Raw genomic sequence first — 23,934 nt, forward strand, 5'->3', positions numbered from 1 at the left:
AGACACCTAAATCTGGTCTTGAGTAGGCCAAATGTCCTCTCTATAACAGATCTTGTAGATATATGGGCTGCATTGTACCTCTCCTCTGCTTCAGTTTGAGGGTTTAGCACCGGAGTCAAGAGCCACGGCCTAATTCCGTATCCTGAGTCACCTATAATGAATGGAGCACACATAAGCTGACATTAGTGATCAAATTGTACAATGCCAACATTCCTAAATAAAAATGTGTTTTGTGTTAGAACATGTAAATGTGTACTCACCCAGCAGCCAACCATGTTCAAAATGTCCCTCTTCGAACGCATGGAAGACTGAAGAGTTCCTCAGGATAGAGGAATCGTGACTGGAACCAGGGAATTTGGGTACCACATGCATTATCCTCATCGTCGCATCACATACCACCTGTACATTGAGTGAATGGTAGTGCTTCCGATTGCGGTACACATGCTCACTCTGACTAGGTGCAATCAAAGCAACATGTGTGCAATCGATTGCACCCAGCACACATGGTATCCCTGCTATATTATAAAAGCCAGTCCTGACTTCCAGCCACTCTGTCGCCTCTGTAGGAAAATGAATATAATTCCTAGCGCATCTATTGAGTGCATAGAGAAACTGGGTCAAGGCCCGCGAGAATGTAGATTGCGAGACCCCGCCCACTATGCCCACAGTTGTCTGGTATGACGCGGAAGCAAGATAATGTAATGAGCACAGCATTTTAACAAGCCCAGGGACTGCACGACCTCTGGCTGTGAAAAAATCTAAATCTCCCCTTATCTCCGCATAAAGAGATAAGATTGCTGCTGAACTCAAACGATAGCGACTTACAATCTCCTCCTCACTCATCCCATCTAACAGGGTTCTCTCCCTGTACACACGCGGACGAGGCACAACTTGTCTCCTCTGTCTTCTCCTCTGATCTCCTGTCCCTCTACCTGTCCCTCGGCCTGTCCCTCTCCCTGTCCCTGTCGTATCCGCGTGACTGTCCCTGTCACTGTCCCTCGGTGTGTCCCTCCCTTGCCCTATATCATTCTCTTGATCATCAAGCATGTCATAGAAAAGAATGTTCCTCCGTCTCCTAAACAATCTCAACATTTTGAAATGAGTAGCTGTGAATGAGCAGGTAATGGGCGTCCTTTAAATAGGTATGTGATGATGTCAGGTGACATAGTAAAATGCAAGGTGTTACATTAACATAATAAAGTACTTCTGTGGCAAGCTGTGTGCAGTTGTTCTTAGAAGTATTTGTTGTGTGTATTCTGCAGGGAATGATGATATTTGCCAATGATGTGACGTGAAGCTTTGTACAAAGATTGGTTGAAAATAAATAGTGTAATGTGCAATGCATGTAACACTTGTGAACGCAACAGTCAGTCATGTAATTAGACAAAAAGGCTGAGATTGACGTGGGAAAAGTTTGGTGTAACATGTGTAATTAGGCATGTTATTGTCACATGTTGACAACAATGAATAGTCGTGTGCATATGCATGCATTTCTGTAATGAGGATAGTTGGTATAGAATGAGTTTACAAGGTGTCCCAATGATGAATTACTGTACATGTGTGTATAAGTTAGGTTGAAGTGCTTGTAATGCTACGGTTACAATGTAAACATGCAATGTGATTGAGCGTCCAATAAGTGACGTCATGAAAATAGGGAGGACCCAAAACTATATGTAAACATGAGAATACAGATGTACATGAACGTTTAAAGATGCGTGACACATTACAAGCATTGTGTAATGTAAAGGAAGATGAATATACGGTGTATGTGTGACATGTGTGACATGTGTAACATCATGTAAATAATTGTCGCTCAGTTCAATAAAATGTGTGATATGATGTGAGGTTCTCCTTTAAGAGTTGAGTATAGTATTTTCCCTTGACACATCATCACATGATGAGTAATGTGACCCGCAAATGCTGAAAACATGTAAAAGTAGAATGTTATGCAAATAATACACGTCAGCTGTGACACAATGCAGGGAATGCCCCCACACTGTAATGCAAATGACGTTTGTATTGTGAGCAATGAAACGTAAACAGTACTATACTGTTATACGTCCCCGCTCCATTGACTCCATTGATGTACAGAAGTTTTTTTTTTTCTAAGTGCCGTTCCGGCAGCCTTAGCGATCGTTCTCCCCTCCAAACTGCCAACTTTAGTTGGCGGGAGAAATTGGCCATAACATCTCAATTTCGTAGTGCCGATCAGCCCCGATAAGCTGATTTTTTTTGTTGAATCCAGCCGATTTAAAAAAGTGGCGATCAGTGGCGAAAACAGGCTTATCGGCAGCCGACTGGCCATAACAAAATTATTGGCTCCGAAACCTGGCGAAATTAAGCACTTATCGGCGCTTACTGAATCTCAAACCCAATTTTGGCTATAAAATGGCGATAATTCCCTTATCAACGCTTACTGCATGAGGCCCTTAGTCCTTACGGGTGACTAACCTTCTATGATTAGGTAGCCATAACTCTACAGTGATTATTTAGCTTTATCAGTTATTTTTAACCTTGGTTAGTGTTTGTCCATTATATGAACCACCTTATTTTACTATAATTAGAATTAAAGATTTTATTTTATTATTCAGAACTTGCCATTGTTTATTTACTTACCAATTTATACTTTATTAAATAACCTCCATAGTATTTAATAATCTTGTTTCCTCACACTTTGCTCAATTGGCACCACTGACGATTTCATAAGTGATCACACATGGCAACAGGAGGATATAGCAGGAATTCAATGTGCAAACTTAATACAAACATTGAGGACCAACTATAAGGAACTGCATTTGTAACCCTCTTGTGAATAGCTCTGAAATTATTTGCAGACTGCTCTACAATGCTTTATTTCCATTAAACTATGAAAGCAGAAAGTGTTAACAATTTGTTCATTCATTCTCTGAGTTACACTTTGAAGATAGGATGATTTCAAGCCTAAATACTAATTATGCTATATCTCTATATACATATATATTCAGCACTAGCTGAAATTATATTGGAAAATGATAAGCTGCCTGTGCAAAGGTAGAAAGGTAAATCAGTCTGAAGACAGGCAGGTGTAGAAATGTTTGTCTGCTAAGTTGCAAGCGTTTTGACGCTAAGGTTAGTAAAATACTTAGAAAGACAATAAAATAGAGATGGGTCTTAAAATATAAGGAACATCGGATTAACTATAGTTACTTAGTGACGGAACAAAGAGGTTCTTTTAAATCACAGTAAATAATGCTAAAGGAAGACACTGTTCCAAGTTGATGATTTACTAAGAGCATTTTGGGCTGACCGTGAGAGAAACGGGTATTGCTCAAATCTATAAAGATTGCGTTTGGATTTCTAGAATTCAGAATCATTTAACTAAGAACAACGAAGCTAAAGATTCTCCACTCTATAACTAAATTATATATGCCTGAATGATGTAACTGACTGAAATGATTCTGTGAAATATGTTTTCTATCGTCTAAATTGAGAAAGGAACCAGGCTGTGCACTATTTGTTATATACTGAAAGGTGGGACATTTATTTACACCCATCTAATGAGCAAGTGTTCATTTGGTGAACCAGCCAGACCCATCTTCATACTTGACAGTTAGATTCATGCTCGACTAGAAAATCAGCTGTCAGACAATAAAAAAAAAATAACAATGTGTTTTGACTTTAGATAGAATTTTATATTTAAAAAAACAGTCAAAGAAAAGTGATCATAACAAAACATAATAATTTAATTATTGTACAAGCAAACATATAATAAGAACTTAAAACTGTTCATTAACATTTAAACTTTTAAATAATGTCAAAGTAAATATGGTTGGATTTTCATACCACAGACCTAGGGCCGTGTTCACTAAATGGTGGTAATCGTTTTAGCACTTGAGCTCATGGTTTAACATGAGGTAATTTTACTGCTATAACACCATTTATAAAAATATATTAAGAATAGATACATGTTTCTTCTTTCTGCTCATTTTTGTACAAGCTTTGTAAATATATATACAAATGAAAATAATATTTTAAAAGGATATTCAGGGAATATTCATTAGAATATGCACATAAGAACACATGTTAAGCCTTGTAGTTAGTGCATCCCCCTAGGTTAACTTTGGTTACTTTGGCCCTGGAAGGGAGGTAGTTCAAAGTTCTAGTAGCAGAATTGGTCCTGGAAAAAAAAACAGATTCCATGTAGGGTGCGATACCTTTTTGTGAACCAACATTTGAGTTATTGATGGATTAAGAACTATGCTATATATTGTAGTTGGTATCACTTTAGAATGTATATTTTTAGTTGGGCTGCCATAGTGCACTAGAAGAAGAAACATATTTTTTAAAAGCTCTGCACACAAAAAGTTGTGATAATTGGCATGTTAAATGACTGCACAGCGTATCTGTATCTGTGTGTACATTTGGTAATATGAATATTACAGTGATCTTGTATATAAATGGTTACCGAATATCGAGAGTGATTTATCAAAGACTCCTGGCTGAAAAACCAGGGCAGAACTGATCTAGAAACAGGACTCCGGATTTATCAAACAAGAACATTCTGTCTGGTTTCAACTGGAATCTTTTCCCTTAATAATTCCTACTTAGTGTTACAGCTGGGAGACTGGTACATGGGGACCCCTGTGTGTGTTTTAACTTGTTTGCTTTCAAATTGTTTGCTAACAAGCAGTTCTCCCTAATTAGTATATCTGTCCTACGCATTCTAGTTCTAGATGTGAGTTTGTAACCAGACTGTAGACAAATCATTTGACATCAAGCTGAAGTTATTTTTACTTTCCATTAATTAATATTTCTTGCTTAAAAAAGTTAGGAGCGTGGTCTTGGAAGTGGTGAAACGTGTCTGTCCCAGAAACCAGCACTGTGGCAGGAAAAGATCGGGGACGCACAGGATCCTGCAATATAGAAGGAAAAAGAAAAGGTTTGATTAAGTGTTAAATGTTCCACTTAATTGCTATATACAGGCATCATTGCCAAGTAATGCAGCGCGGGACATAGTAAGCTTTGATTCCTAACCTCAACAGGATATGCAGTGGTGGGAACATAACGGATAACAAATCCACATCTTCTTCTGCTGGACATATTCGGCTCACTGGCATGAACTGTCAGCCCATCATGTACCTGCAAATAAGGAGAATATTCAGCATAATTCTGCAATATACTGGAATCCATTGCAACATTTGCTTTCCACGTTGAAAGAGCTCAAAAGCAATTATCAGCTTGCTCTTATACAGTCACATATATATATATAATATTGTAGTATTTAATGTATAGAATTTTGTATCACACACATTTAAAGCAGAAATTACATAATCATAAACATACCATAAAATTTGAACTTCAAAATAGATTTGTGGGTATGTTTATCAAAATCGTGTGATTAATAAAATTGGAAAGTCTGTGCTAAAAAACTGCCTGAATTTTTGCAAATAAAAATACCACTTGTGAGCACATTCACATGTCTAGAACAGGTCTGCAACCCACTCTCTCTTAGCATACAATGCTTCCACTGCAGCTAGGGACTCTGGGTTATGACATGCAAATACGCCCATTATTTATCAAATACAAAAATCAGTTGTTTTCTAACAAAATGCACAGAATTAAAATATTTAAAAACTGTTGATTCTATCAGAAAACATAAGATACACCTTTGTCACAATACTGCAAACAGCCAGTTATTTATAGAAGAAAACCTGTAACAAGCCTGGTCTCTGTTTGTGTCAATGTGTCAAGCAGCAGCATCACTGCTAAGTAATACAGCGCAATACTCTATTATTTGCCTTTGTGTTTATCTTGCAATTCGGAGATATGTAATATGGAGAGTTACCTGACCCACATAATAGCCAGAGATGTACCAAAAGCTGTATCTTAATGACCTATGTGTTCCGTTTTGTTTATTAAAAAAAGAAGGAAAGCCAGGTCACCGATATAAAATAAATATGCAAATGTATTAAAAAAAACTTCCCTAGCAACACACCTGAACCATTTAAAGATATAAGAATCAATACATTAAACTGGGATATGAAGGGCTGGGCTACTTTTCAAAATATGGGATATATTGAAAGAAATTATAGTTTGTTGTTGTTTTTTTTTTTTAATCTATAAAAAGCTTTAGGAGATACTTTTTCTTTTTAATTTACTATTTAAAATCCAGTGTAACATGGTAGTATAGTAATGAAGGAGTCATGTGTTTGGCCAACAGATCAGGTTACCTGAATGTGACATATAGACAGAAATCACTAAATAACCACAGCATGTGACACCCAGCTATAAAGTATCCCCAGTGTCAGTGTACAGAACAGCCTCTCCTTTTAATAAGTAATTACACTCACACAATGTGTATATTATTTACTTCCGAGAGAAAACAAGATGTTAGTAAATGTTTCAGTCACAGAAAATCTTTATCTGAATTGTTTGTATTCTAGAAATGTTATTAGCAGAAAGTATTTGCTGCTCATGCAGAGCACTGTTTTTACTTACAGACATCTGTCCGGCTGTAAGTGGGCACGCAACTGATTCCTCTTCTCTCACCAGGTTCCTGGGTATCTCTTGGTTTGCAGTCAGCATGTTTCCTGGGATTCCTGCACTTCTGTGCTCCAAGATGCCTTGTTTGTGACTCCCTTCAGAAAATGCATGTTAGCAAATATATAACTGCCACATCCCCTCCCACCGGTAAATATATACTGTATATACACTGTATCTATGTGTTGGTGCTATACAAAGAATAGTGTTATATTTAGGTTTCATCGTTAAAAGTAAATACATACAACACGTTTCAGACAATATTTAATTCAGTAGTTCAATCAAATAGAGAAGAGATAATACCTGGAATTACTTGCAAGACTCCGTTTTCTGTGTCCACGTTATCAAATGCCAGCCACACTGACGCCACTGGACCTCCTTCAAATCCCCAGTACCTGCAGTGAGATAAGGAAACCCATTCTTGATCTGCACAATACTGGAAATTGTAACTATTGCAAATAAATTGCCCAGAATCGATTCAAACACGTTTCTAATAACTTACTTGATGTCCTGGTGCCAGGCAACGTATGGAACGGTGTCGTCTTTGTGTGGGACATCGGTGGAAGAATATTTGCAAATAAATCTCGAGTCCAGGAGAATAATATTGGGTCCCAAAACAGCAGTGATCACTTCCAGTAAGTTGGGATGGACAGCCAAACTCATAACCCACTCATATTGCATGTGGGCATTGTGCAGACTGTACTGCGTGTATTCCTTGCCTGTATCATGAATAAAGGAGCGTTTATTATATCATAATGTTATCCCATTAGTAAGTGAAATAGAAAATATCAATATTACAGCTCCACTATTATTAGTATTGTAAATACCTTCAGTATTTAATACATTAAAAAAATGTCACCGTGCTTTACTAATAAAGTAAGAGAGAATGGTATACAGTAGTAGTGCATTGAAGTGGTATTTTTACACACGTTTGCACATCTTCTATTAATGTTACATACTGTATTAAATCATTAAGCTGAGATAATTCAATATATGATCGATCCAATGTCTTAATCAGTCTTATTTAAATTAAACTTTCATACAGTATGCTGTATACAGGAGCATTCTAGATTAGATTAGATAGTTTGAATTAGTCAAATCCATCCGATTCACTATATTGCATTGAAGGTTTTGTATATAACAAAAATGCAATGAACTTACCAAACTTTTCCTCCAGTTTTTCATAATGGTTACACGCTTCATCTAATTCCTTCTTGTCCAAGATGTTCATTTCTGTAAGAAAGCCATTGCTATCATAAAGTGTCTTCACTTGGTTAGGATCAGCCCTCATTGTTCACCAATTGCTTTTTCAGATGTAACAACACTATTGGAATAATGCAGCTATGCAGTGTACTTGTCTCACTTGAACACTGTCTCTTATATATACAGTACAATGTAGGAAACAAACCCGCCCTACCTTGAGATATTCTTAGAAGCTGGTTATTTTGCTCTTTTATTTCCTCCCTGGATGATAAAGTGAATGTGTCAGTCCTGAGTAGTTGTGCAATAATTATTGGATATAAAGTGCTGCATACTGTACATGCAGGATGCTAAAAGGGAAAGCAAACTATTTGAAGAATGACACACTTGGTTATTATGCTCTATGGAAACTTTATGGAAACTGCTGTTGTAGTTTCTGAGTTGCAATGTGATGTCACTCTCAGGTGAGCTCAATTTGGCAAAGACACAGAACTGGAGATTCCCAAATCAATAAACAAGAACCAATGAGGAAGAGGAAATACATAATGCATAGTTCAACTTTGTGTTTCTATTTCTTTTGTAAAACAACAACAGATAACATTACATAATGTTGAAATAGGCTTATAACGTTGGGTAAGGGATAATGCCTTTTAATGTTTCAAAACCTGAAAATAACATCCCATGTTCTATGACTTCTATTCTGTTAAGAAATCTACACCAAACACTGTTGAATTAATCTGAATCTGAATCGTACAGTACTTCCATTTGTAAAGACATGTAAAAATTTTTATTTATACATGTGAACATATTACAGTTTTTAAAGGATTTTAGATCGTATTTTAGTGCAACATATAGTTGATGGCAGTGCTGTAGCCAGGCAGTATTCTGGAGACCTCTGATGGAGAATGTATACATTAAAAAAATAATAATAATGTGATATTAATTAATATGATTTGTGTTTTAATGGCAAAATACAGGGGAATATAATTATAGTTCAAGACCATAATTCAAAACATTTGTCATGTTTGATTCTGACTCTGATCCTGATTCTTTTCTTAATGTTCTCAAATGTTACTTCCATAGAAACATTTAAGGTCAATAGAAATATTGGACAGCATAACGTGTTACAGGCTTTTAAACTCATATGTAAAAGTAGCTAAATTCTCTCCATCTGCTATGTTGTGCCTATATATAGGGGCCTATGCAGAGAGCAGCGAATTTTAAAATTGGCGAATTTATTAAAAAGTAGCTTTTTTGGAGAGTTTTATTCTCCATATGCAGAAAAGTGCGAATTCTGCTATGTTTAACATGGATGCGTGTGGCGAGTTTAAATTGGCGAGATGCGCGCTTCAGAAACGTGTAAAAACAAATTCGCGCCTTTTTTTTCCCTTTGCAATGGCCGCGAGCGGCAGCTTCTTGCCAGTTTTTTCTGGCGAGGCAAAAAGGAGACAATCGCGCCATTTTATTGGCGCGAACAGCCGCTAGATGCCGTTCGCGCCTCTCTGCATACGGATATTTTTAAAACTGGCGAGATTGAGGTTCTCGCCAGCCGCGAGGCGAGTTTTACAAATAGAAAAGAAAAATTGGCGCGTTTTTCGGAACTCGCCATTTTCTGCTGCTTTCTGCGCGATTTTCTCCAAAAAATGGCGAATTTCGAAATAGCGCTGCTCTCTGCATAGGCCCCATACTGTACCTAGTCTGCGTTAAGTTATTTTAGTTAAGAATTTCATGAGAATTACTGCAGTATCACCACCTCCTCCTCTATTGATCTCTCTGTGGGGGTACCCCAGGGCTCTGTCCTGGGATCCCTTCTCTTTTCTCTTTACACACTCTCTCTAGGTGACCTAATCACATCTTTTGGGTTTAAATATCACCTCTATACTGACGACACACAAATTTACTTTTCAACCCCTGACCTTACACCAGCTATTCAGACGAAAGTTTCTGAATGCCACTCTGGAATATCATCCTGGATGGCCATCCGCCGACTGAAACTTTACATGGCAAAAACAGAGCTCCTTATACTTCCTCCCAAACCTGGCCCTACTACCTCCTTCCACATTGCTATTGGAAATACGATAATTCACCCAGTAGCCCAAGGGGTTACACTTGATTCCTCTCTCTCATTCTCCTTTCATATTCAAAACGTTTCTAAAACTTGTTGCTTTTTCCTCCGCAATATCACAAAGATACGCCCCTTCCTCTGTTACTCAACTGCTAAAACTCTGACTCAGGCCCTCATTCTCTCACGTCTCGATTACTGCAACCTCCTGCTGTCCGGCCTTCCTACCTCTCACCTGTCTCCCCTACAATCTATCCTAAACGCTGCTGCCAGAATCACTCTACTCTTTCCTAAATCTGTCTCCGCATCTCCCCTCCTGAAATCCCTCTCCTGGCTTCCGATTAAATCACGTATCTCACACTCCATTCTCGTGCTCACTTTTAAAGCTTTACATTCTTCTGCCCCTCCTTACATCTCAGCAGTAATTTCTCGCTATGCACCATCCCGACTCTTGCGTTCTTCTCAAGGATGTTTTCTTTCTACCCCCTTTGTATCTAAAGCTCTCTCCCGCCTTAAACATTTCTCACTTTCTGCCCCACACCTCTGGAATGCCCTTCCCCTCAATACCCGACTGGCCCCCTCGCTATCCACCTCTAATACCCACCTTAAGACACATCTGCTTAAAGAAGCATATGAATAGCACTGGATAATCATGGACATATGATACATAAAGCTTGGCCCCCTGCAGACGCACTTACTAGAATTCCCTCCTACTGTCTCTGTACGTTCTCCCTACCTACCAATTAGATTGGTAGTGTGCAAAAAAACAGGCGCTTACCTCAGATTAGAAACAAAAGTGTGCTTACAGTAAAGCGGTCAATTCGACAATAGCTCTCTTACAAATACTTGGAGCAAACATTAGGATCCCTTCAGCTTCAACCTCAGAAAAGGGTTAATCCAGAGCCCTTATAGAAACATGGGAACAAACAAACAATGGGGGAGCATGGGATTAGAAAGACATATACAATAATAATGGTGATGAATATTGACAGTAGTTCCAAAGGTGGGGGGCGGGTTGTAAATATAATAATACTTACACGGCCATGTGTATGCAACCACAATTAGTGATCACCTCCTTGTGGGCGAGCTGTGCCTCTCCCAGCTAGATATAGCTGTATGTTAATAGGGTTAGGGGAAATTATATATAATCTATAAGGCTATACTCACACGGCCCTGTGTGAGCTGGTGTAGAAATTGGTTACTTTGGGGTTAAATTTAACCCATCCACATCTATTCGTCACGTAATGGGGGTTTTCTCCAGTGTCCAGGGCAGCACGAAAATCAGTGCTAACTCCCAGGCGTCAGCCAGGATCTCCCCCCAAGTGTTATGATGCGTGGGGGGGGGGGGGGAGGGGTTGGGTAATGAGAAAAACGAGTGAGGCACGGTCCCAGTTAAATATTCACAAGAAATCGCATTTATTAATTAAAACAGCAAAGGGACTCACATACATATAGAATGGACCCCTGGCCTCCTCACGCAGTCCAGGATCGAGTTTGAGCAGCTTTGTGCGCCCTTCCCGCGTCCGGGATGCAGGAAGAAAAACTATCCTGCTGGGCTGCAAACACTGCTCCACGGTCTGACTACGGAAGCCTCCTTAGGTCAAAATCTTCTGGTGGTTTAGAGCAACGGGTTTCGTCGACACATCGACTTCCTCAGGCTCAAATAATGATGTTGCAGGGGTCTGGTGGCTTTTTATAGACCCTCTGGGTGATTGAAGGATTGATTAAAGCTGATTTGTTGTTTCAAATTGAATTCAGCTTGGTTGTGTTGTTTTCAATGACATGGCATTGCATATATGTGGAAAACCCTTTCTGTGCATATTCTAACACACATATGTGCCTCTTGCTCACTTGCATACTAATATGAATCTAAAAATCTATATTGGTTTCAATAACCATGTTAAAATCATTAATCAAGCCTCCATTAATGTAGGGATCAATGGAATAAACTGTCACCCGATAGGGGTAAGGATTTAAGACAGTGTTTACTTATAATGTCTTAAGTATATAAATATATAATACAATACAGTCTTTATACAAATATCTGTAAAATCATTAAATAGCCATTGTCACAAAATTCTCCATTAACTCTTTCATCATTGATTAATGGTCCTATTAGGTTACCAGCTTGCATTAATATCATTTATACCCCCTAAGCATTTGGCATTGAATTTGGGCAAAGAATGATTTTAGCAAAAGGCTATGTTCATTATAAACATCATATTCAAAATCTAAAAAATAATTAAAATTCATATAATATACACCTCACGTGTAATCTAAAAATTCAAGGTAATTACTCTCTAAAATATATTGATAATCTCGACACACTCAATAATTACTTAATAATACATTAAAACATAAATAAAAACAACAAATCAGGCAGCGCTACCCACAATAGTATGACAGAGTATATATTACCTTATGTATAAATGACCAAACATGCATAAAGGGCTGCCCAAGATACAAAAAACTGACCCCCTGGTCAGAACTATAGTATGGAAAGGGAAAGTATCCACTGGCGCCAAATGAGATATATACTACAAAAGGATATATGAAAACCAAGCCTGTTGGCTGTAGACACGTAGCTCCTCACGTTGTGCTTAAAGAAAAAGAAAAAGCACAACACATAGCGTAATATTGTGACTATAAACGGACAACACTTAACAACATGTAACAGCTGAAAAATAAATTGGTGAAATCTCAATATTAAAACATTTAATAACAATCATAAATAATATATATTGCACATGGACATTTAATAAACAAATATGCGATAAAAATACGCACAAATATGCGATAAAAATAGAGGAAAGGAGAGATAGGAGGGACTATGGGGATAAAAGGACAGAACATGGGGCAACAAGAACGCCCATTTGGGAACGTGCAGAAGCCCCCAGGACAGTGGTTTCTTTTTTAGAACAGGCACCACAGACGTCGACAGAGATAAGAAACCGATTCTCTTGCCTAGACGACCCGGGGGTACAAGAGACACCAGAGGGGAAGGGAAAGAAAAGAGGCAGAGAGGGAAGAGAGGAAGACGGAAATGTAGGCCAAAAAAAACAAGCTCACTGAAAGGTGTTTTTAATTTAAGTTCAAGGCCACTGGACCCAGTACAAACACAAGTATTGGCCAAGGGACTGAATTTTGCGCCCTCAAGGGGTCCCAGTGGCTTTGATCTTTTTATTGATGCACAAAAATATCTACGACAATTAACAATCAAAAGGTTTTTTATTAATAAGAATATCACTGGAAATAGCACAAATCACCATACACCAGCAACGGATCAATCAGAGTCAGAGTCCACCAGGAAGGATGTGTTTATACACTCCAACCTTAAAAATAAATCCAACTTTTACCCAGGACACTGTAAAGGCCAATACCTAGAAGTTTTCAATAAACTTATTTTGGACGACTTTGAGGAACTCGCATATAGAAAAAACAGACAACAAGAAAACATGACTAAAGAAGAAAAACACGCACTTAAAACACTAGGTGACGACACTAGCATTACAATCAAACCCGCAGATAAGGGGGGAGATGTCGTCATCATGGACACTAGTTACTACCTTGCTGAGTCCCTTCGTATTTTAGGCGATAGAACGACTTATGAGAAGTTAACACAAGACCCTTCAAGGGCTTACCAGGAAGAGCTAAAACAAATTTTTGGCGAAGCTAGGGACATTGGAATCTTGGGTGAAAGAGAGTTCACCTATCTGCTTAAAACAGAACCAGTGAAACCGGTGTTCTACTTTTTACCCAAGATTCACAAAAACCGCCAGAAACCACCAGGCAGACCCATAATTTCGGGTATTGGTTCTCTGACACAGAACTTTTCAGAATATGTGGACATATACCTCCAGAAATACGCGACAAGTGCGAAAGCCTATCTGAAAGACACATTAGAGGTCCTGAGTTTACTATCAAAACTACAATGGCAGGAGGACTACATATTAGTAACCTGTGATGTTACGTCTCTGTATACGTCAATCAGACATGAGGATGGGTGTACAGCAGTGGCATCAGCTTTAGATAAAGACGCTTCAGTTCCACCAGAGCAGAAACGCTTTCTGTTAGATGGGATTAAATTCATCCTAACACACAACCTGTTCTGGTTCGATGGGTCAATGTTTTTGCAGAGGTGCGGGACCGCCATGGGGACCAGGTTTGCTCCCAGCTATGCTAATACCTTCATGGCACATTGGGAAGAGACCAATATTTGGTCTGGGAACCCATATGGAGCAAACCTGGTCCTCTGGCGGAGATACATCGACGATGTGCTCATTGTTTGGCAGGGGAGTGAGGAGAGCCTCGGCTCCTTTTTGACGCATATTAACAACAATAGTGTCAACTTGAGTTTTACGTCTTAGATAAGTAAAGAAAGCATCAACTTCCTTGACTTAACCATCTACTTTGAGGACAATGTGGTTAAAACCAAGACTTATTTCAAGGAAGTTGATGCCAACAATTTTCTGCTTAATAATAGCTGCCATCATCATAGATGGCTAAATAACATACCGTTCGGGCAATTTAGACGAATAAGGCGGAATTGTACGGAGGTTGAAATATATAAAGAACAAGCAGAAATTCTGGGAACAAGATTTGGAGAAAGGCAGTACAAACCAGATGTAATTGAAGCAGCGCACTTGAGAGCCTTAGATTTAAACCAAGAACAATTGATGGTGCCAAAACAAAAAAAAGACAAAACAGATTTTATTGTACCATTTGTCACCAAATATAACAATGAGTCCCATAAAATTAAAAAAAATTTAGGGAAACACTGGCATGTGCTGTGCAAAGACCCAGTACTAAAAGATTATTTGCCAAAGACACCACGCATAATTTTTAAAAAAGCAGAGAATATAAAAAGTAGACTGGTATCGAGTGTATATAGAAAAGAATCGGAAACCAAGGTTACTAATTGGCTACCGAAACCAATAGTGGTACCGAGTGTATATAGAAAAGAATCGGAAACCAAGGTTACTAATTGGCTACCGAAACCAATAGGATTTTTTAAGTGTTTTGAGTGCAAGGCCTGCAAACATGCACTTACTGACAGAATACACTTCAGTTCAAATGTCACCAAAGAGGTCTTTAAGACCAAACAATTAATTAGTTGTAGAACGAACTACGTAGTGTATTTACTCCAGTGCCCATGTGGATTGCAGTATGTGGGCCGGACCTCAAGAAGTCTTAGAGTCCGCATACTGGAACACTTGGGCAATATAAGAAGGGGCCTGACCACACATAGCGTGCCACTCCACTTTACACAACATCATGGGGGAGACCCCTCAGGACTACTCTACAGAGGATTAGAGGTGGTTCCTGAGAACTGGAGAGTGGGAGATAGACTGAAACGTCTCCGACAGAGAGAGACGTTTTGGATATATCGTTTGAAATCTATGTCCCCAGCTGGTCTTAATGTCGACATTGATATTGCAGCATTCAACTAAAAATATAAAAAGGCAACTGTGATTTTCTAGAGGTATAAGACATTTTCATAAGTGCCACATATATGTCTAACTATTTAAGAAGAGTGTTATATATTATAAAGTATCTAAACAAATTTTTTATTTGCGCTTGTTTTTTTTCCTTTTTTTTCAGACTCTTTTTCCGATCATTATGCATTTCTAGACATTTTTAAACATTTTTATGTATTTATCTAACTATTTATGTTTTAATGTATTATTAAGTAATTATTGAGTGTGTCGAGATTATCAATATATTTTAGAGAGTAATTACCTTGAATTTTTAGATTACACGTGAGGTGTATATTATATGAATTTTAATTATTTTTTAGATTTTGAATATGATGTTTATAATGAACATAGCCTTTTGCTAAAATCATTCTTTGCCCAAATTCAATGCCAAATGCTTAGGGGGTATAAATGATATTAATGCAAGCTGGTAACCTAATAGGACCATTAATCAATGATGAAAGAGTTAATGGAGAAGTTTGTGACAATGACTATTTAATGATTTTACAGATATTTGTATAAAGATTGTATTGTATTATATATTTATATACTTAAGACATTATAAGTAAACACTGTCTTAAATCCTTACCCCTATCGGGTGACAGTTTATTCCATTGATCCCTACATTAATGGAGGCTTGATTAATGATTTTAACATGGTTAATGAAACCAATATAGATTTTTAGATTCATATTAGTATGCAAGTGAGCAAGCGGCACATATGTGTGTTAGAATATGCACAGAAAGGATTTTCCATATATATGCAATGCCATGTCATTGAAAACAACACAACCAAGCTGAATTCAATTTGAAACAACAAATCAGCTTTAATCAATCCTTCAATCACCCAGAGGGTCTATAAAAAGCCACCAGACCCCTGCAACATCATTATTTGAGCCTGAGGAAGTCGATGTGTCGACGAAACCCGTTGCTCTAAACCACCAGAAGATTTTGACCTAAGGAGGCTTCCGTAGTCAGACCGTGGAGCAGTGTTTGCAGCCCAGCAGGATAGTTTTTCTTCCTGCATCCCGGACGCGGGAAGGGCGCACAAAGCTGCTCAAACTCGATCCTGGACTGCGTGAGGAGGCCAGGGGTCCATTCTATATGTATGTGAGTCCCTTTGCTGTTTTAATTAATAAATGCGATTTCTTGTGAATATTTAACTGGGACCGTGCCTCACTCGTTTTTCTCATTACCCAACCCCTCCCCCCCACCCCCCACACATCATAACACTTGGGGGGAGATCCTGGCTGACGCCTGGGAGTTAGCACTGATTTTCGTGCTGCCCTGGACACTGGAGAAAACCCCCATTACGTGACGAATAGATGTGGATGGGTTAAATTTAACCCCAAAGTAACCAATTTCTACACCAGCTCACACAGGGCCGTGTGAGTATAGCCTTATAGATTATATATCATTTCCCCTAACCCTATTAACATACAGCTATATCTAGCTGGGAGAGGCACAGCTCGCCCACAAGGAGGTGATCACTAATTGTGGTTGCTTACACATGGCCGTGTAAGTATTATTATATTTACAACCCGCCCCCCACCTTTGGAACTACTGTCAATATTCATCACCATTATTATTGTATATGTCTTTCTAATCCCATGCTCCCCCATTGTTTGTTTGCTACCAATTAGATTGTAAGCTCCTCGGAGCAGGGACTCCTTCCTTAATGTTACTTTTACAGTATGTCTGAAGCACTTATTCCCATGATCTGTTATTTATATTATTTGTTATTTATATGATATGTATTACTACTGTGAAGCGCTATGTACATTTATGGCGCTATATAAATAAAGACATACAATACAATACAGTATTCTATTTGTAAACGTGATGCTGTAAAACTACAATAATTGGGTTTGCAAGCCCCATAATGGTTTTTAATGGTAAAAACACTTTCTCCCACTCTCATGGTGTGATATGAATGCAGGCACATCATATATCTCCAGAGTGCTACTGTGTTTAAAGAAAGACAAAACAGCGCACAACTCTCATACTGTAGCAAATTCAATTATATTAGACAAGTGTGAAAAAGTGGTGAGTACATCAGATTAGGTCAATATATGCATTACATGTACTGTATATGGCACACGTATATGGCACATGTTACCACAATGACGCTAGACGGGTTTCTTCATCCGACAGGTACCCTGTCGGTCCACTACCAGAGGGAGATGTAATCAGCGTTCTTCTCGGTGACCCGGTACTGCTGTATCGGTGATCCTGGTTGCATCTCGATTTCCACGCTCCGTGGAGCAAACGTCCGTGAATCTGGATGGCTCCGTTTAAATTCACCGTAAGGCCACGCATATAGTCCCAGCGATGGCGACGCTGATGTCACGCTGCGGTCGCTTAAAAAAATCTAATTGAATTGAGTTCCAGCGATCGCGACCAAGCCGTAGCTCCAACAGTAAGGGCACGCAATGGATGCAATACATTTGTTTTGACGCGACGTTGCATCGCCGTCACCGGGAATATAAGCGCGGCCTATGTTTGGCCGGGGAGGCTCTGGCACTGGTCCGGTTGTGTACTGGCAAAAGCACCCGATGTGTCTCAAGAGCGGCTACTACTGGGTCACTAGACCTACGTAACTAGGAACCGATGGGTTGTAATCGGTAGCAATGCACGCTAACACAGGGAGTAGGGCTTGTACAAAAAGGAGTCTTTATAGCCTATGCCGGCTTACAAAAGTCCTACGCGTTTCGTAGTATTAAACTACTTCAGGGATATTTTCACCAACTGCAAACATACAATTATATACCATCAGAAGGTCTGTAATTGGCTAAGACTGGGGGTGTTCCAGCCAATCGCAGTTCAGTTCACCGTTGTTTAATATGTTAATCACAGTTAACAATACACTGCCATCTGCTATATGTTGCACTGAAATACGATCTAAAATACTTTATATACTGTTATATGTTAAAAAAAATGACAATATACTGTATGTATTTACAAATGGAAGTACAGTACAATTCAGATAAATTAAACTGTGTTTGAAGTGTAGAGTAAATTCCTTAACAGAATAGAAGTCATAGAACATGGGATGTTTTTTTCAGGTTTTGAAACATTAAAAGGCATTATCCCTTCCCCAATGTTATAAGCCTATTTCAACATTATGTAATGTTATCTGTTGTTGTTTTACAAAAGAAATAGAAACACAAAGTTGAACTATGCATTATGTATTTCCTCTTCCTCATTGGTTCTTGTTTATTAATTTTGTGTCTTTGCCAAATTGAGCTCACCTGAGAGTGACATGACATTGCAACTCAGAAACTACAACAGCAGTTTCCATAAAGTTTCCATAGAGCATAATAACCAAGTGTGTCATTCTTAAAATAGTTTGCTTTCCCTTTAGCATCATGCATGTACAGTATGCAGCACTTTATATCCAATAACTATTGCACAATTACTAAGGACTGACACATTCACTTTATCATCCAGGAAGGTAATAAAAGAACAAAATAACCTGCTTCTAATAATATCTCAAGGTAGGGCGGGTTTGTTTCCTACATTGTACTGTATATATAAGAGACAGTGTTCAAGTGAGACAAGTACACTGCATAGCTGCATTATTCCAAGAGTGTTGTTACATCTGAAAAAGCAATTGGTGAACAATGAGGGCTGATCCTAACCAGTTGAAGACACTTTATGATAGCAATGGCTTTCTTACAGAAATGAACATCTTGGACAAGAAGGAACTAGATGAAGCGAGTAACCATTATGAAAAACTGGAGGAAAAGTTTGGTAAGTTCATTGCATTTTTGTTATACAAAACCTTCAATACAATATAGTGAATCGGATGGATTTGACTAATTCAAACTATCTAATCTAATCTAGAATGCTCCTGTATACAGCATACTGTATGAAATGTTGTATGTAATTAAATAAGACTGTTTAAGAGATTGGATCGATCATATATTGAATTATCTCAGCTTAATGATTTAATACAGTATGTAACATTAATAGAAGATGTGCAAACGTGTGTAAACATACCACTTCTATGCACTACTACTGTATACCATTCTCTCTTACTTTATTAGTAAAGCACGGTGACATTTTTTTAATGTATTAAATACTGAAGATATTTACAATACTAATAATAGTGGAGCTGTAATATTGATATTTGCTATTTCACTTACTAATGGGATAACATTTTTATATAATAAACGTCCATTTATTCATGTTACAGGCAAGGAATACACGCAGTACAGTCTGCACAATGCCCACATGCAATATGAGTGGGTTATGAGTTTGGCTGTCCATCCCAACTTACTGGAAGTGATCACTGCTGTTTTGGGACCCAATATTATTCTCCTGGACTCGAGATTTATTTGCAAATATTCTTCCACCGATGTCCCACACAAAGACAACACCGTTCCATACGTTGCCTGGCACCAGGACATCAAGTAAGTTATTATTAACGTGTTTGAATCGATTCTGTGCAATTTATTTGCAATAGTTACAATTTCCAGTATTGTGCAGATCAAGATTGGTTTCCTTATCTCACTGCAGGTACTGGGGATTTGAAGGAGGTCCAGTGGCGTCAGTGTGGCTGGCATTTGATAACGTGGACACAGAAAACGGAGTCTTGCAAGTAATTCCAGGTATTATCTCTTCTCTTTTTGATTGAACTACTGAATTAAATATTGTCTGAAATGTGTTGTATGTATTTACTTTTAATGATGAAACCTAAATATAACACTATTCTTTGTATAGCACCAAAACATAGACACAGTGTATATACAGTATATATTTACCGGTGGGAGGGGATGTTGCAGTGATATATTTGCTAACATGCATTTTCTGAAGGGAGTCACAAACAAGGCATCTTGGAGCACAGAAGTGCAGAAATCCCAGGAAACATGCTGACTGCAAACCAAGAGATACCCAGGAACCTGGTGAGAGAAGAGGAATCAGTTGCGTGCCCACTTACAGCTGGACAGATGTCTGTAAGTAACAACAGTGCTCTGCGTGAGCAGCAAATACTTTCTGCTAATAACATTTCTAAATTACAAACAATTCAGATAAAGATTTTCTGTGACTGAAACATTTACTACCATCTTGTTTTCTCGCGGAAGTAAATAATATACACATTGTGTGAGTGTAATTACTTATTAAAAGGAGAGGCTGTTCTGTACACTGACACTGTGGATACTTTACTGCTGGGTGTCACATACTGTGGTTATTTAGTGATTTCTGTCTGTATGTCACATTCAGGTAACCTGATCTGTTGGCCAAACACATGACTCCTTCATTACTATACTACCATGTTACACTGGGTTTAAAATAGTAAATTAAAAAGAACAAGTATCTCCTAAAGCTTTTTATATATAAAAAACAAACAAACAACAAACTATAATTTCTTTCAATATATCTTATATTTTGAAAAGTAGCCCAGCCCTTCATATCCCAGTTTAATGTATTGATTCTTATATCTTTAAATGGCTCAGGTGTGGTGTTGGGGAAGTTGTTTTTAACACATTTGCATATTTATTTTATATCGGTGACCTGGCTTTCCTTCTTTTTTTAACAAACAAAACGGAACACATAGGTCATTAAGATACAGCTTTTGGTGCATCTCTGGCTATTATGTGGTCAGGTAACTCTCCATATTACATATCTCCGTATTGCAAGATAAACACACAGGCAAATAATAGAGTATTGCGCTGTATTACTTAGCAGTGATGCTGCTGCTTGACACATTGACACAAACAGAGACCAGGCTTGTTACAGGTTTTTCCCATAAATAACTGGCAGTTTGCAGTATTGTGACAAAGGTGTATCTTATGTTTTCTGATAGAATTAACAGTTTTTAAATATTTTAATTCTGTGCATTTTATTAGAAAACAACTGATTTTTGTATTTGATAAATAAATGGCGTATTTGCATGTCATAACCCAGAGTCCCTAGCTGCAGTGGAAGCATTGTATGCTAAGAGAGAGTGGGTGGCAGACCTGTTCTAGACATGTGAATGTGCTCACAAGTGGTATTTTTATTTGCAAAAAAACTGGCAGTTTTTTAGCACAGACTTTCTAATTTTTTTAATCACACGATTTTGAAAAACATACCCACAAATCTATTTTGAAGTTCAAATCTCATGGTATGTTTATGATTATGTAATTTCTGCTTTAAATGTGTGTGATACAAAATTCTATACATTAAATACTACAATAATATATATATATATATATATGACTGTATAAGAGCAAGCTGATAATTGCCTTTTGAGCTCTTTCAACGTGGAAAGCAAATGTTACAATAGATTCCAGCATATTGCAGAATAATCCTGAATATTCTCTTTATTTGCAGGTACATGATGGGCTGACAGTTCATGCCAGTGAGCCGAATATGTCCAGCAGAAGAAGATGTGGATTTGTTATCCGTTATGTTCCCACCACTGCATATCCTGTTGAGGTTAGGAATCAAAGCTTACTATGCCCCGCGCTGCATTACTTGGCAATGATGCCTGTATATAGCAATTAAGTGGAACATTTAACACTTAATCAAACCTTTTCTTTTTCCTTCTATATGACAGGATCCTGTGCGTCCCCGATCTTTTCCTGCCACAGTGCTGGTTTCTGGGACAGACGAGTTTCACCACTTCCAAGACCACGCTCCTAACTTTTTTTTAGCAAGAAATATTAATTAATGGAAAGTAAAAATAACTTCAGCTTGATTTCAAATGATTTGTCTACAGTCTGGTTACAAACTCACATCTAGAACTAGAATGCTTAGGACAGATATACTAATTAGGGAGAACTGCTTGTTAGCAAACAATTTGAAAGCAAACAAGTTAAAACACACACGGGGGTCCCCATGTACCAGTCTCCCCGCTGTAACACTAAGTAAGAATTATTAAGGGAAAAGATTAAAGTTGAAACCAGACAATTTTCTCGTTTGCTAAATTTGGTGTCCTGTTTCTAGATCAGTTGTTACCTGGTTTTGCAGCCAGGAGTCATTGATAAATCACTCTCAATATTTGTTAAACCTGTATATATTTATATATATATATATATATATATATATATATATATATATATATATATATATATATATATATATATATATATTTGACATTATTTAAACGTTTAAATGTTAATGAACAGTTTTAAGTTATTATTATGTTTGCTTGTACAATAATTAAATTATTATGTTTTTTAATCAGTAACTCTACGAAGTTCGTCCAAAAGGGACACCAGCGACCAGGGTAGACACTCCCGCCACCCCCCCCCCCACTCTTTTCTCTCTCTTTCTCACCCCCCCCCCCCCCCCTCTTTCTTGGCCTCTCCGTTATCGGTAGGTCACCTGCCTCGGGCAACAGGTTTTGCCATCCTTTCCCCCCCAAAAATACAAAAATGTTTCTGTATTAGGCTATGCATATCGTTCCTTGTATGTACATTTTATATCTGCCTAATAAAAAAGTTTGGGGGAAAAAAAATTATTATGTTTTTTTATGATCACTTTTCTTTGACTGTTTTAAAATATAAAATACTCTCTAAAGTCAAAACACATTGTTATTTGTTTTATTGTCTGACAGCTGATTTTTTAGTTGTGCATGAATTTAACTGTCACAATGTATCTCTCACACAGAGGGTAATGAGGTGACATATTCTCTGAGTATTTTAGATAGATACTTGCTCTCTTGCTTAGGTTGCCATTCTCTGATACTATTGGCCGACCTGGTTTTTTTTTGGGGGGGGGGGGTACCTTTGTATTAGGATTAAAGGTGGCGGCGGTGGGATTGTTTACAGTCGTACATTTTAGTTCATCCTCAGTGATGACTTTGCTACATAATCCTCCCACAGAAGGAGATGGGGAAACAGCTGTAGGGATAACGTTCTACACGGGAGGGTCCGATCTGTATCAGGGAGAGATTGGTGCCTCTGGGTGCAGCATTATTACTAATGAGACCGCGCAGGGCCTGTTTGCAGTTAGCAGCAGACACACGAGCAGCACATTCATTATGCGAGCTCACAGCTCACCATCTGCAGGAGGATGTAAGATCGCTTCTCAAGTGTTAGCGGAGGAGAGATCAAGCTCCACATGTCAATCTACCTCAATGGTAGGCCCTATAGGTCAGCTAACATGCAGTCACATTTAATGCTGTAATTGTGCCTTTTATAGCTATACATGAGTAGACAGGCAAACAACCTGTGTCTAGGCTATCAAGTATACATAGACATAGGAAGCCCTGTGTAAAGTCAGACATGCAGCTTGTGAAAACCTAAAGACAGAGCACTAACCACTATCAGACTGGGCCCAAATATTCAGCAATCGTTTGAATCTAATTATCAGCTGCAGCGCACACTGACCATAAAATAAACGTCTCTGTATATAGCTACTAATGGCCAACACCAAATGGCTAAACTATGCAATCAACATATGATGCTAATCCAGCCAGAGTGGCGTGCAAAGTGGCGAGTGGCATATAACAGCACAGAAATAACCCTGTGTGCTTCAGGCGACACTAATCCCTATGTATATTGTTTGAAATACTTAACATATTAAATAAAAACAAAGTAACCACTTACCTGTCATGTTCCAAGCTCCAATTAGTAGGTTCAGACCTTTCGTTTAACACAGCGTCACTCTTGCTTAAATAGTTACTTTTTTTGGCCACATAGTTGCAAGACCATTGCTATGTAGGCAGGAGACGCATGGGATAATTTAA

The 23,934-nt window shown here is 38.2% G+C and overlaps 2 protein-coding genes across 3 annotated transcripts; one reads left to right on the top strand and one right to left on the bottom strand.

Annotated features, from left to right (window-relative positions):
* Window positions 1–3,701: 3,701 nt before the first annotated feature.
* Window positions 3,702–11,355, bottom strand: LOC142467685 (L-threonyl-[L-threonyl-carrier protein] 4-chlorinase-like). 2 transcript variants are annotated; one of them, XM_075573615.1, is made up of 8 exons: window positions 11,227–11,355; window positions 10,560–10,686; window positions 7,681–7,752; window positions 7,022–7,238; window positions 6,823–6,914; window positions 6,478–6,617; window positions 5,014–5,118; window positions 3,702–4,892 (listed from the first exon to the last, which is right to left on the bottom strand). In XM_075573615.1, the coding sequence occupies exons 3-8, from the start codon at window positions 7,748–7,750 to the stop codon at window positions 4,770–4,772; spliced, it is 747 nt and encodes a 248-aa protein (XP_075429730.1). In that variant the 5' UTR covers window positions 7,751–7,752; window positions 10,560–10,686; window positions 11,227–11,355; the 3' UTR covers window positions 3,702–4,769. The 2 variants fall into 2 exon arrangements, with proteins under 2 accessions (XP_075429730.1, XP_075429729.1); XM_075573614.1 differs by lacking the exons at window positions 10,560–10,686; window positions 11,227–11,355 and having other exon boundaries at window positions 7,681–7,891.
* A 7,451-nt stretch (window positions 11,356–18,806) lies between these two features.
* LOC142467686 (putative alpha-ketoglutarate-dependent hypophosphite dioxygenase) lies at window positions 18,807–22,273 on the top strand. Its single transcript, XM_075573617.1, has 6 exons — window positions 18,807–19,007; window positions 19,453–19,669; window positions 19,776–19,867; window positions 20,073–20,212; window positions 21,573–21,677; window positions 21,799–22,273. The coding sequence occupies exons 1-6, from the start codon at window positions 18,878–18,880 to the stop codon at window positions 21,910–21,912; spliced, it is 798 nt and encodes a 265-aa protein (XP_075429732.1). The 5' UTR covers window positions 18,807–18,877; the 3' UTR covers window positions 21,913–22,273.
* The last annotated feature ends 1,661 nt before the right edge of the window (window positions 22,274–23,934 follow it).

Source organism: Ascaphus truei, chromosome 16 (assembly GCF_040206685.1).
Source record: "Ascaphus truei isolate aAscTru1 chromosome 16, aAscTru1.hap1, whole genome shotgun sequence".
Classification (NCBI taxonomy): Eukaryota; Metazoa; Chordata; class Amphibia; order Anura; family Ascaphidae; genus Ascaphus; species Ascaphus truei.

Excerpts from the sequence above, each read along its gene's own strand:
- LOC142467685 (XM_075573614.1), bottom strand. The coding sequence starts at position 7,810 with ATGAGGGCTGATCCTAACCAAGTGAAGACACTTTATGATAGCAATGGC. Across the intron at positions 6,618-6,822 it reads AGTCTTGCAAGTAATTCCAG|GGAGTCACAAACAAGGCATC; the intron begins GTATTATCTCTT and ends CATTTTCTGAAG. Across the intron at positions 4,893-5,013 it reads CCACTGCATATCCTGTTGAG|GATCCTGTGCGTCCCCGATC; the intron begins GTTAGGAATCAA and ends TCTATATTGCAG.
- LOC142467686 (XM_075573617.1), top strand. The coding sequence starts at position 18,878 with ATGAGGGCTGATCCTAACCAGTTGAAGACACTTTATGATAGCAATGGC. Across the intron at positions 20,213-21,572 it reads TTACAGCTGGACAGATGTCT|GTACATGATGGGCTGACAGT; the intron begins GTAAGTAACAAC and ends CTTTATTTGCAG. Across the intron at positions 21,678-21,798 it reads CCACTGCATATCCTGTTGAG|GATCCTGTGCGTCCCCGATC; the intron begins GTTAGGAATCAA and ends TCTATATGACAG.